We start from the raw sequence: 13862 nt of genomic DNA, 5'->3' as shown, positions 1-13862 counted from the left end.
CCAACATGGCGTAAGATCGCCATGTTGGGGAGGGGGGCACTGGGGACAAAAAACGTACTCAAAATAAAGATTATTGTGAAGCAACGAGCCATTGGTTTAGTTGAACAGTGGAGACCGAGCACAAACGAGTGAGTTATTGCCTTACAGACAAAACCCGTCGAGTCAGATATAGCGTCTTTTTAATAGCTGCAGGCATTGACGAGACTGCTTACAACAACAATAACAGCCGCCATTGTTTGGGCGTATCAACAACGATAAAAACACGCACGAACGTTCCAATAAAGAAGTGAACATTTTTCTCTAGTTCAAACCTTCCAAGAACACATTTCTGAAAGACAGTTATTTTCAGGGCTGACTTCTGGTGTGATCTTGAATGACGTAATTTTCTAAATAAATGAATGAAAGGTCAGGAAGAATGCACGGGTATCAAATTACCTAGGCCTGGGTGCTGTCACGTGAGACCAAATGGGCGTAGATATATAATGGTTTCTTAACTTGTATCTTTGAACCAATACATGCCATATCTTCATGGGAAGGCCTTTTCACAAATTTCTAATTTCTAATGTCTATGGTTTGGAGGAAAACACAAGTACCTATAATAGATTAGCCTGGGAATCATATCGCCAGTAGCTCCCCGTATCTCTACGGTACTGGGAGCGTAGTTCGCCCGCCCAGCTCAATTAGCGCACGCGGGAGAATTTTTACGGCGCTGGTTAAAATTACCTCGCTTTACGGGACGTTAATAATCGGATAGGCCAACTGGAATAAAAGACTGTCTGAAAAATGCCTGGTATTGTAAAGGCATGTTTTCAATTTGCGGTAGGAGAAAATGGAGCGTCCATGGTGGTTTTAAGTTCACGTTTGAAACAATAGTAGCGCTACAGTCATAGGTGGGCAAAAAGTTTCGCGGTGGTTTTAGTTCGCGCTGAAAGTTCACCGCTAAAACCGCGAACATAAATCCACCGCGAACATTCTGCACTCACATTAGTATGCTTAGTAGGCCTTTAGCCGGTAAAACACACATGCCGTGGTTCAATTACCAATACATTAACGAATGGAATACCCTAAAGAATGTGGAAACTGCCCAGGGCATTGCAACTGCCGACCTGTATGACTATTAGGCGTAATGGGGTTATCAACATTAATAGCAACATGACCCACTAAACTAAGCTAAACAAAACGTCGATGAAAGTTAGACATCAAGATAATAAATTTCACAGGAAAACAGTAGACAAGCAACTTAATAATTTGGAAATATATCCAGATGCTTAGTAAGTGTTATCTTGTGAAAACTAAACAAAACTCTGAATAAAAATGCTCCATACGTAGTTTATACACAAATAACCATTCTCAGTCAGTATTGCCCTGAGGAAGGTGACAGGTAGTCACCGAAACGTCGGTGGAATACGAAAACACTCGGTTGTGTAAAAAGAGTCTTTGTATTCAGTGACCTGATGAAACTATTCACACACGGTAAGCAATACTCTATCACATGGGCTCGAAGCTATCAAGACGTGTTTTTTTATTTTCAAACGGTGTTTTACTGTTGGAAGATTCAGCGCATCTTGGATACAAATAGATATGGATAAAAGAATGAAAACGAGAATGCACTTATTGAGGACAAGGTGAACAATGTGTTTAACATGGCCACCTAAGCGCGGTCGCCAGAGGTTGTGTTACCTGTTCTGCACCACCTGGTCATTTTCGTCCCTGTAACGGCCGTAAAACGTGCTTCTTAACACAATTTCGTCTTCTCAAAGCAATCTCTGTTCACAAGATGACTTATGAAAACGTCTTGCTTACCTGCTGACACACCTGGAGACGTGACAAAGCCTTTTTCCTGAGACACCTGGACACTTTCACCTCCTCACTTTCTCTCCTGTCCAATGTGGAGGGGGTGGGGGATGGTCAGGACCGGTTTGACCAGTCAGCCCCGCCTCCAGTACTCGGCTCATTACCCTGGTAACGAGACTATCGTCCTCAGCCCGATGTTTGTTGAACAAGTTGTTATTTTATGAAGAAATTAAAATGTTCGACCACTATTTCTAAGCAATTGATTCACCGCAATTTTCGACTGAATCACCCAGCCCTCTATCTTACCAATTGTTCTGGACAAGCGACTTTTCATGTGTGACGTCATCAGCGGGTCAAAGGTTGTTGGAAGTCTCTATCGCCCCCCGTCACGGTTATAAGAAGGTAGGTTACTTGCTGATTTACGTTCTTACTTTATAGTTAGTTGTTTGCAAGTTGTTAACTTTGCGGTTATGTGTACGTTGTGAACTAACAGAATTGCTTGTTACTTGTGAAATATTGGAGTAATTTCAAACCTCGCTGAGCCATTGTGTGTGCAGATCAGACTCGGCGATGTCATTTTTCGAGTACTAGTACTCGAAAACTAATATAGTACATTTCAAAACGTGTTTTTCGTACACCATAAGTCGTAACTATACTACTGGTATTCTGTCAGTTGCTTCACAATAGAATTCTGAAATACGATGAGCCATGTATTAAAACACTTGATTCACAGACAACATTGAAAATGAAATATTGTTGTATGGCATCTCGCTAATTAAGATAACATGAAAATGAAAAAAAATGTTTGCCGACATAATGAAATGATAATAATGATAATAGCATAAAATGGGGATTACTGAGCAAAATTGAACAGTTTATTTCTATTTTTTATTCTTATCTATTCCAACATCAAAAACAATACATAGTGATGCCACACTCAAGCAAACACGCTTATTTAATCGGGAACATGTTGGAACCAAGTCCCTTAAAGGGCCATAAATATTGTATCAAATCTACAGCTAAACATGATAGAAATTAAGACATTCGAATCATCTGTACATAGCAGCTAAGCCTGGCGTATGCAGACGGTTGTTTTGGAGGCAGTTTAATTAGAATAAATGAATACACTTGGGGAATCGCTACAGTACCCATGTGATGGAGATTTAAGATACTTTCTTTTGTCCTAATGTAGAACCATTTATTCTAAAGAGAGCCCCCTAGCGGCGGCGATGGTCTGCTTGATGCAGTAGTTGAAGTTGATGGTACAAGGCAGCAGGTTCAGCATGTCCTGTAAGAAAGGGAACAGCTACGTTAGTATAACGCAGGGCAGCAGGTCCTGGGAAACAAACAGTACAGCTGTGTTAGTGCGGTGCGGGGCAGCGGGGCCAGCATGTCCTGGGAACAGGGAACAGAAAAATACAAGCTCAAACAACGCAAATAAACTGGAGTACACTGCAGCTCAACGGAGACATACAAAGTGAGGCACAAGAGGTAAACAGACGCTACACAAGTGATACCAAACTCAGCCATGCATGACGTGTTGGAAATTTGATACCTACAGTAAATGTAATGTGAAACCAGCACAGTGAAACCGGACTCTAGCCGTGATGTAATGTGATACCTGCACGGTGAAACCTGACTCCATCAGTAGCAGCTCGAACAGTTCCGGGTCCCCGTCCAGAGAGTTGAAGCTCCTCCAGCCTTCCCGGTTGTTTTCCCGCGCCATCTCCTCTCTTACCCAGCCGAACACTTCGTGCAGCTTCGTCTGCCTACAGGGAGGGGGGGGGGGAACATTGTACTGAGCTACTGTTTTCATGAGGATAACGATAAACCCTTAACCTAACCGATCCGCGCCATCTCCTCTCTCACCCAGCCGAACACTTCGTGCAGCTTCGTCTGTCTGCAGGAGGGGAGAAAGCCGTTAGGGGGCGGAGAATTTCTGTCTTAAGCTACTGCTTTGATACTTAAAGCGGTGAATACTAAACCTATTAACGTCCCGCGCCACTTCCTCTCTAACCCAGCCGAACACTTCGTGCAGCTTCGTCTGTCTACAGGAGGGGAGGGAAAGCCGTTAGGAGACGAAGAAACATTATCTTCAGCTACCGTTTTGATACTGATAGGTAACAGCGTAAAACTAACCGTCCTGTGCCATCTCTTACCCAGCCGAACACTTCGTGCAGCTCCGTCTGCCTGTTGCTAAAAGGATATAGAGTTGATATCAGGGATGGAAACATCGTCTTAAAGTTTTGAAGTTTGGTCCTATAGCTGTCTCTGGTACGTCATCTCTGTTGTCATACCAGCTGTGCAGTTTCGTCTTCTTCCAGAAAAGGAGACAGTTTTTAGGCATCCAAACATTGTCTAAAAGTCATCCATTTTACACTAGTAACGTATTTGTTGTGGCGATTTTTTATCATTAGTCTTGGTATTTCTTTATACATTTCTTGAGAGAATCGAGTAAATTCCAGAGCTCATTTTCGACATGAAGCATGACCAAATATTCCCTACCTGGAAAGCCCGTCTCTATTCTGCTGCCCCCTGTCTGCGGACTGCTGGGTTCCGTCTGTGATGGAGGAAAGCCGAGCGCGATTCCGGATTTTCGACTTTTGCTCGCCGTCCTCCACAAACTGCACTACCCAGCCCATCCGCCAGGGCCACTGTCCCACCAGCACTACCCAGGATGCCACCTGCTTCGGCCGCACCCGCCCCAGCATGCCCCTGTTCTTGATGACGCGGACGGTCATGCGCAGTACGTGGTAGAGGCTGTGGATGTGACGCGCGTTGCCCATGACGTAAGGCATGATGTCATTGTCTTCGTCGTCGTCTTGGTCGTGGTGAAGAACCTGGACCACCTTTTCTAAGAAAGTCGCGACCTCCAAGTCTGACCTCTTATCCCTTCTCGCAACCTTAAAAAAAGATTTTGCACCACATTATTCATTTTGTTTATTTCTTTTACAAACAGCCGGGTAGCCTCATTTAACTCTTTCGAGACGAGATTTTACCGGTCCTTGAGTGGCCTTCTTGACCAGATTTGACTGTATTTCATTATGTCCACAAATATCTGGGCACAAACACACAGACAGACATGTCCACAAATATCTGGACACAGACAGACATATGTCCACAAATAGCTGCACACAAACACACAAACAGACATGTCCAAAAATATCTGGACACAAACACACAGACAGACATGTCCAAAAATATCTGGACACAACCACACAGACAGACATATGTCCACAAATAGCTGGACAAAAATACACAAACAGACATATGTCCACAAATACCTGCACACAAACACACAGACGGACATATGTCCACAAATAGCTGGACAAAAATACACAGACAGACATATGTCCACAAATAGCTGGACAAAAATACACAGACAGACATATGTCCACAAATACCTGCACACAAACACACAGACAGACATATGTCCACAAATACCTGCACACAAACACACAGACAGACAGACATATGTCCACAAATATCTGGACACAGAAACACGGATAGACATATATCAACAGATATCTGGACACAAACAAACAAACACACAGACATACACACCTTCCCCTGGATCGGTGCCGAGCCCCTCCCCCGCACCGCGCGCTGCCAAAGCTGCTGCCGGCCGCTCACGTTCGCCTCCGGGAGGCACACCGAGAACCGCACGATGCGCTTCATGTACTCGTACCTGCACAGGGCGGGAGCGTTAGAACTATCGTACTCACGCGCACACATACACGCGAACGTGCACTCATAACTCAGTCTACAACCAAAAACAACATCTCACTGTAAATATGTATAAATCAAACGCACCCACTCGACTCCGTGGGGACCGTCTGAGGAAGCTCCGTCTTAAGACAGTTCACCACCGTCTTCTGGTCCACCGCTAAGACGGTGATGAAGTTGGCGTCTTCGTCAGACAGCAGGATGTTCATGGCCTCCAGGACGCCCACCACGCGGTCAGCCGCGCAGCAGTCAAGGTCATCGATGACGATGATGACGCGGTACTGCTTCCGGGTCACGCAATGCAGGAAGCGCAGCAGTGACGTCACCACCAGCACCTCCCACTTGACCAATGACATGAAGCCCAGCTGTTCCGCGAAGTTGGGCCTGCGCATCTCGGCGTCCAGCTTGTCCTTTTAACAAACACGAAAACATGACAAGTATGACCCCGCCCTCGAGGCGTCACCAAAAAGCTTTTACCTATAACCGTCACGATTACAAACACAAAATCCATATATCATTAGAAATGAAAAGACTATTCATTGGCCACTGCCTGCCAAAAGAAGTCAGGCCCCCACCCCAGTAATGCACATATAATTGTTGACTTACAATCTATTAGCCCATGAAGTTTAAAAAAAATCATATTAAGATTATAATAATACAACAACAGAGAGAGAGAGAGAGAGAGAGAGAGAGAGAGAGAGAGAGAGAGAGAGAGATACAAGAGCTTAACCTTCCAGACTTAGGTATTACCTTCTGTGACTTGATGACGTTCTTGACCACGTTGACCGCCTCGATGACTCCCGCCACGACCGCGGCCAGTCCAAGCACGCCCCCTACCGACGCCAGGACGCCGGTTGCCGTGGTGGCGGTGACGCCACGCAGGTGTTCGATCCCGATGACGCAGAGGTAGACCCCGACGGCGGAGACCAGCAGGACCACCAGGGTCAGCACCAGGACGATCTGGAACCAGGCACGACGGGGTAAACTCCTCCTCAAGCCCATCTCTACTTTTCTCTGCAGAAGAACCACAATGCTTACTTACGACTGGCTATAATATCACTTAATACTGACACAGCCCCCTAGAGAGGTGTATCTCGAAGGCGGAGACCAGCAGGGCGACCAGGGTCAGCATCAGGACGATCTGGAACCAGGCACGGCGGGGTAAACTCCTCCTCAAGCCCATCTCTACTTTCCTCTGAACGGACATAATGGTAAACAATGGCATACAATAAACGCAACATGTTGAACAGTTCCTTAGCTCCTTATTACCAAGTGGAAAGCAGAGACGGGCTTAAGGCAGAGCCTGCCTCGTGTGACCTGGTACCAGGTCGTCCTGCTGCTTTCCACTTGGTAATAATGAGCTAAGGAACTGTTCAACATGTTGCGTTTATTGTATGCCATTGTTTACTATTCTGTCGGTGAATGGTAAAAGTAAAGGACTGACGAAATTAGAGCAAGAGTGACACGGTTTGACGAACAGGAAAGCCATTATTGCTGACTTGATGCTCCGGACTCACAGGCCTGGGAAGAGGAAGCCATGTCCACTTTCCTCTACACACACGGAATGGGAAACAAGAGCCTATATCAGGACTGCGTGGCGCAAACGTAACGTTCTCGTTAGCTCCTCATTGCCAGCTGGGTTTCGAGGTTATAGAAAATTGTTTCATTTTCAAACATGCAACTTTGCCGAAGTTTCGGTCGTCTTTTTCTCCACAACTCGCGGACACACACTAGAACAAACAAACCAACACACAGACGGAAGGAAGGAAACCTACCATGATGCACCTGTAGAACCGCGTAGGCCGCGCCCCTATCACAGCCTCCACGGTGTCGCACAGCCGCGTCACGATCCCGGCCCACAATACCTTGCAGCCCGAGAACTCCCACGCGTTAAAGTCCACCCAGATCACCTGGAGGAGAGGGGGGAAAGGTCGCTGCTGATTTCAGTCTCGTAAATGGTCGTCACCTTTAAAAACGGTCGTCGCTTTTTGAAACGGTCGGCGCCTTATGAAATGTTCGTCGCCTTATGAAATGGTCGTCGCTTTTGGAAACGGTCGTCGCTTTTTGAAACGGTCGTCGCTTTTTGAAACGGTCGTCGCCTTATGAAACGGTCGTCGCCTTATGAAATGGTCGTCGCTTTTTGAAACGGTCGTCGCTTTTTGAAACGGTCGTCGCTTTTTGAAATGGTCGTCGCCTTATGAAACGGTCGTCGCCTTATGAAATGGTCGTCGCTTTTTGAAACGGTCGTCGCTTTTTGAAACGGTCGTCGCTTTTTGAAACGGTCGTCGCCTTTTGAAACGGTCGTCGCCTTATGAAATGGTCGTCGCTTTTTGAAACGGTCGTCGCTTTTTGAAACGGTCGTCGCCTTATGAAACGGTCGTCGCTTTTTGAAACGGTCGTCGCCTTATGAAATGGTCGACGCCTTATGAAATGGTCGTCGCTTTTTGAAACGGTCGTCGCTTTTTGAAACGGTCGTCGCCTTATGAAATGGTCGACGCCTTATGAAATGGTCGTCGCTTTTTGAAACGGTCGTCGCTTTTAGAAACGGTCGTCGCCTTATGAAATGGTCGTCGCCTTTTGAAACGGTCGTCGCCTGATGAAACGGTCGTCGCCTTTTGAAACGGTCGTAGCTTTTAGAAACGGGCGTCGCCTTATGAAATGGTCGTCGCCTTATGAAACGGTTGTCGCCCTATGAAATGGTCGTCGCCGTTTGAAATGGCCGTCGTTCTTTTTTGGAATGGTCGTCGCCTTTTGAAACGGCAGTCACCGTCTTATGTGCATAAGCACGCTCTAGCACTTGAAGTGTATTGGTACGCTCTATCCTCACCGTGATAGTTCTTGCCGTTGTTGATTAGGATTAGGTGGTACCCTTTATTCTTTATAGATAACTCCTTTAAAGCATGTATAACGCACTGGTGAACATTTCTAATTGAACTGTTGCTTTATATACGTTTGTATGCGTCGACCGTTTCAAAGGGCGACGACGGTTTCAAATGGCGTCGACCGTTTCAAATGCCGACGACAGTTTACGAGAAGCGGCGATGTTAGTGTGAAAACTCAATGCAAGTAACCGCCATGATTATGGACACGTGACTCCGGGAGTTGGTCAAAGGTTCAAGCCCACAATGCCCTACAACCGAAGAACTCCTCAGTGCACCCAGACCATCGAACGAGAAATCTAGAAACCAAACCAGGATCCTTACATCTGCTTGGAGATAAAAACCCTACCTCGTAGCGCTCCGGCTGCGGCACGTTGGCTGGCGCGATGCATGGTGGGTCGATCAGATCCAGGTAGATCCCGAGGATCCAGTGCATCGGGTTGGATCTCCGCCTGAGGGGGCGAGGTGGGCTGTGGTTAGGGCCGTAGCCTCCGAATCTAGGGGTTCTGGGTTCGAATCACCAGCAAAATGGTCTGTGGTTGGTATCGTTCGCTAAGAATCTAAAGTCAAACAACAGCTTCTCTGTTTGAACTCGAATATATGTATTGGTCAAAAACCATTCTTTTCCACAGCTTTTGATACTGGGGGTGTTCGATTTCTTAATGATATATTGGATTTAGAAAATAGATTTCTTTCTTATGAAAATTTCATTCTAAAATTTGGGGATATGTGTACAAAATTACAATACAATCAGTTAATTTCTGCTATACCAGCTCACTGGAAAGCATTACTAAAGAAAGCATCTCATATCTTACAAGTTTGCATGCCCATTTGTAGAGACACAACTTGGCTTAGAAAAAAACTCATCAATAAACATTTGTACCTTTTTTTTATCAACGATGACAAGGTTTGTGAACCGTCGTATAGAATACAACTGTCTTGGGAGGAACTTTTTAACACTCCTATCCCATGGAGACAAGTTTACTGCTTACCTTATAAGCTCACAATTGATACCTATACAAGGATGTTTCAGTTTAAGACGCTTTTTAAATTCTTAACAGTAAATAAAACACTATACACCTGGGGCCTGGTAGACTCCCCTCTATGTAGTCTGTGTCATGAAGAGGAGGAAACAACCATACATTTATTTTGGAATTGTAGAATTGTAGCTAATTTCTGGGCTGAAGTGGAGGGTTGGTTTTTTAACTTGACAAAGATAAAGTTACATATGAATGCTTTCAATACTGTCCTTGGTGATCTAAGCAACCGATGCCCTGTTCTGTCAAATCTTATTATTCTATTAGGTAAATGTTATATATTTAGATATCGTAAAATACATGTGGATTTATCTGGTTTTATTTCATTTGTTTCCTACTTTCAAAAATTAGAATTCATTATTGCCCAACGCAAAAATAAGATTCAGAAACACATTGGGAAGTGGGGGAAACTACATATTGTTCTATCTAGTTAATTTCCGTTATTTTCCTGTACAATGATTGGGGTTCTCTCGGCATTTTATGATCATACTCTTTTGTTCTTGGATTTTAAGTTTCAGTTTTGTTGTCACACATGTGCCTTCATTTTCTGTATGTTTGCCATGATTTTCTTTTTGTAAAATTTATGTTGGTTATAAACAATAAAAAGACTGATCTATAAAAAAAAAAAAAGAATCTAAAGTGTGCTTCCCTAAGCAGGCCCCAATGCCTTTGGAAAAGGCACTTAATGCCTATTTTCTGACTAAGGTGAAAATGAATACTTGGCTTCGGCTAGGGACGTCCTCTCGGGTGGGACGTAAAGCCGGAAGTCCCGTGTTTGAGGAGAGCCACACCTCGAGCACGTAAAAGAACCCACCACACTTTAATATCGACAAGAGTAGGGGTCCTTCCCGGTGTGAGTGGATCGAACCTTATATACAGTCTGGTGTTAAGCAACTTATACTCACGTACAAAACTCGTGAGCTACGCATAAAAGTGGTTTACTGGTAATACGAAACAAAGAAGTAAATAAAATGATATATATTGCCTGAGATCCGAGCCGCGTGCGTAGAGCACCACCAGCAGACAGCACGCGTAGGCCAGCAGGGTGGGCGGAAGAACAGCGATCCATGCGGTTGGGTGCAGAACTGCAGTGGTGATGGTGCCCGCTAGGGTGAAGAGGAAGACCAGGAACAGGACTATAAAAACGCGGAAAGGGAAGGGCGACAGAACTTCCGGTTCAGCTGCTTCCCTAGCGTTCTTCTCCGCAATGATGCTGTTGGTTTCCTCTGCATTGAAAAGAAAGAATAAGATAACACATCAGCAACAAAGACTTTAAAATGTTGAACAATGTTTTCGACCAGGACGAACAGACTGCACAACTCTTTCCATCCGTTTGTACAACAGTCAAGTGCAGTCTGCGTCGTAGTTTGTTGTTATGTTATAGTGTGTACATAGGTATGTGATATGTAAGACCAACGCAATTCAGAAGTGCATGTATCTGAATGAATTATATGTACTTCTGTAATGTTGGATCAAACAAATAAAGATTTGAAGATTTTCAATATGGCATCTGTTGCCATGTCTAGTTCTGATGCTGTCCGAGCATTCAGCTCCGATGATGTTGTTTGTCTGCTCTGTATTGACGAGAAAATTTTCACGAAGTCAATGTTTCATCGATTACCATCAATAACCCGGCGATATCGATCCGGAACAATACTGTTCGCTATATATTGTAAACAACATTGACACAACCCAGTACATGTTTCTCGCGTGAGTTGCTGAACACGAGACTGACGTCACACTGTCAGCTGTCTCGCGAGAGCTACTAGTCACGAGACCATTGATGGGTTTTCTACACACGATACACGACCGAGAAAATGAAAGGGGAGACAGAAAAAGAGAGACTACTGACAGTGATACCTTGATTTTGAGAATTGAAATGAGTTCTGTGTCTGTGTTTACGTGCTCGTGCGTGTGTGTGTTTGCGTGTGTGAGTTTGCGTGTTTGTGTGTTTGTGTGTGTTTGTATCTGTGTGCGCATATGTCTGTGTGTGTTTGCATGTGTGTATGCGTGTGTGTGTATGTGTGTGTGTGTGTGTGTTTGTTTGTGTGTGTGTGTGTGTGTGCGTGTGTTTGCAGTAATACCTTTAATTTTGGCCAGCAGGCACGTCTTCCCGATGCCCCTTCCGCCGTAGATGCCCACAGAAAGCGGCATTTCCAGCCGCTCGTCCGTCAGGATCTCCGCGATGCTGGCCGCGTAGATCGTGTAGCCCAGGGGGTCACCTTGCAGTTCTACTTCCGGTGGGGCACCGCCGCCGTTGTTAATCACATCCGGCAGATCAGGGTTCTTTGCCCGGGACGGACGCTTCTTTTTTGAGCCCTTTGATGTGCCTGAAGTAATTAAGTAATTAAGAAAGTAAGTAAGTAAGTAAGTAAGTAAGAAAGCAAGTAAGAAAGTAAGTAAGAAAGAAAGAAAGAAAGTAAGTAAGTAAGTAAGTAAGTAGGTAAGTAAGTACGTAAGTAAGTACGTAAGTAAATAAGTAAGTAGGTAAGTAACTAAGTAACTAAGTAGGTGAGTAAGTAAGAAAGTAAGTAAGTAAGTAAGAAAGTAGGTGAGTAAGTAAGTAAGTAAGTAAGTAGGTGAGTAAGTAAGAAAGTAAGTAAGTAAGTAAGTAAGTAGGTGAGTAAGTTATGTTCTGCTCACATATATCAAGAGAGATGGCAGACTTCACCCCCTTTACAATGACATACTGCTTTGCAAGTATCGGTCAGAAACACGACAGACGCACAAAATATCGTTTCACTCCCTTAATTTTGAAGTAATAGAGACAGAGTTACATTTTCGTTTTAAGTATAGATTTATTAGGACTACATATTTACGGATGGGTGGATTAATATTTACGGCTTTATTTGGACTTAAGTCATGTAATCTCTAACGACTGTGACTCTCATGGTATGTTTGACCCTATTGGCATATCAAGAATATTATGCATCACAGATTGAACTACATTCAAGAATATCCGAGAACTTAAAAAAGTTTAACAATTCATTAAATAGAAACTAAGCCTGTAGTTCTTGTTTCTTTCACTGTAGCTTTAAGTTCACTGTTTTCACTGTCACCGCTGGACCGTGAACTTATCATCACAGTGAAAAACCTATTTATGATTCCTTCACACATCCTTTCTGCAAGTCACTTGCTGCCACCGTGAAGTTACTTTAAAGTTCAGTGAAAATGTCAATTTTTCTTGCACCGTGAAATTTTGCTACCGTGAACTTGAAGTATATAGATGGTGTGAATAGAGAAATAGCTCACGTTTTGTTTGCCGCTTGTATGAGCCGTTTGGGACCTGCTGCTGCCCAGTCCCAGGGATCCCTCCCTGTGGAGGCGCCTCTCCTGCATAGGCGACCTGGCACCGCATGGTGGCGCTGTCAGTCCGACCAGGCTGCCCCGAGAGGTGGTCTCCAGAAGCAATGGGCTCGACTTTTCTCGATCTAAAAACGTCAGGTTTTGCATGGTTCGATTCGTGTATGGCTTGTACTCCTTCTATGGCTGTGTTCCCGACAGTAGTATACGTATGTAAAGACTTGTCACCTGAAAGGTGTTCTGTTCTGTCCGAGTAAGGTACAGGTAGCGCAGGTGTGATACCTGTCTCATCCTCCACCCGAAGAGTGGAAGGTTGGTCGCCCCCCTCCCCATCAAATCGTTCCGAAGTTTTGTTGTTTTGGTCACGATGTAGCACGTTTCTGTGTTGGTCTTCTCCCATGGGATTCGACTGTTGCTCCCCCGCCGTGTCAATGGTATCGGCCGACCGTGTACCTCGTTCCCAGGGTTGTTCGTCGTCGCTCATGTCGTCATGAGAGCCCTGCTCTCGGTCCCATCCAACTCTGTTCTTCGGCATGGTTCTAGAAAGTAACAATATATACCTAATATCAATTTGCAGCACAGCCAGTAGGTACCAATCCGAGTAATGAGGCTGTTGTAGTGCCCTTTCACGTGCTCGAGGCACCTCCTCGATCACGTGCGAAAGACGAATGCAGCTCCAACCAGGATACCCTTCCCCAGATTTGAACCGGGGTCTCCCAGCCTAGCTAAGGAAATAAATCGCTGTTGTTTCTCAGCCCCTTCACAATCTCATCTCGAACCCCCTTTGCAAACTAGGTCGACTTAACCTCATCTGACCTTAAGGGCGTTGTTACTGTCACCAGGGCAACAGTATACGGTATATCGTTCTGACCCTTAACTGACCCCTTAAGGGGTGGGGTTTCCGTCGCCATGGAGACGGCGTCGGGTGATAGGCGCTCGGTGGTGTTGTGTTCAGAACATACATGTATCACTGTCGATGCTACAGATACAAACACTAGAGCAGAGGCGTTTGTTATATACTATCAATCCCAGTTTTACTCAAATGAACTGTATTTCAATGTTAGTAGTTCACACCTGACCCGCAAAAGACTAACGTGTTATTGACATGTGATATATCTTTATC

General features: G+C 44.9%; 2 protein-coding genes across 2 annotated transcripts; both read right to left on the bottom strand.

Annotated features, from left to right (window-relative positions):
- Positions 1-2458: 2458 nt before the first annotated feature.
- LOC136425217 (NTPase KAP family P-loop domain-containing protein 1-like) lies at positions 2459-6529 on the bottom strand. The gene is made up of 6 exons (XM_066414013.1): positions 6271-6529; positions 5608-5930; positions 5359-5482; positions 4300-4697; positions 3416-3563; positions 2459-3082 (listed from the first exon to the last, which is right to left on the bottom strand). Exons 1-6 carry the CDS (start codon positions 6520-6522, stop codon positions 2993-2995), a joined length of 1335 nt encoding a protein of 444 aa, XP_066270110.1. The 5' UTR covers positions 6523-6529; the 3' UTR covers positions 2459-2992.
- A 51-nt stretch (positions 6530-6580) lies between these two features.
- On the bottom strand, positions 6581-12517 carry LOC136425216 (kinase D-interacting substrate of 220 kDa-like). The gene is made up of 6 exons (XM_066414012.1): positions 12481-12517; positions 11521-11766; positions 10422-10662; positions 8749-8851; positions 7296-7430; positions 6581-6715 (listed from the first exon to the last, which is right to left on the bottom strand). The coding sequence occupies exons 1-6, from the start codon at positions 12515-12517 to the stop codon at positions 6581-6583; spliced, it is 897 nt and encodes a 298-aa protein (XP_066270109.1).
- Between the last annotated feature and the right edge of the window lie 1345 nt (positions 12518-13862).

This window comes from Branchiostoma lanceolatum, chromosome 19, assembly GCF_035083965.1.
Source record: "Branchiostoma lanceolatum isolate klBraLanc5 chromosome 19, klBraLanc5.hap2, whole genome shotgun sequence".
Classification (NCBI taxonomy): Eukaryota; Metazoa; Chordata; class Leptocardii; order Amphioxiformes; family Branchiostomatidae; genus Branchiostoma; species Branchiostoma lanceolatum.
This window is presented reverse-complemented; position numbering and strand designations above follow the sequence as displayed.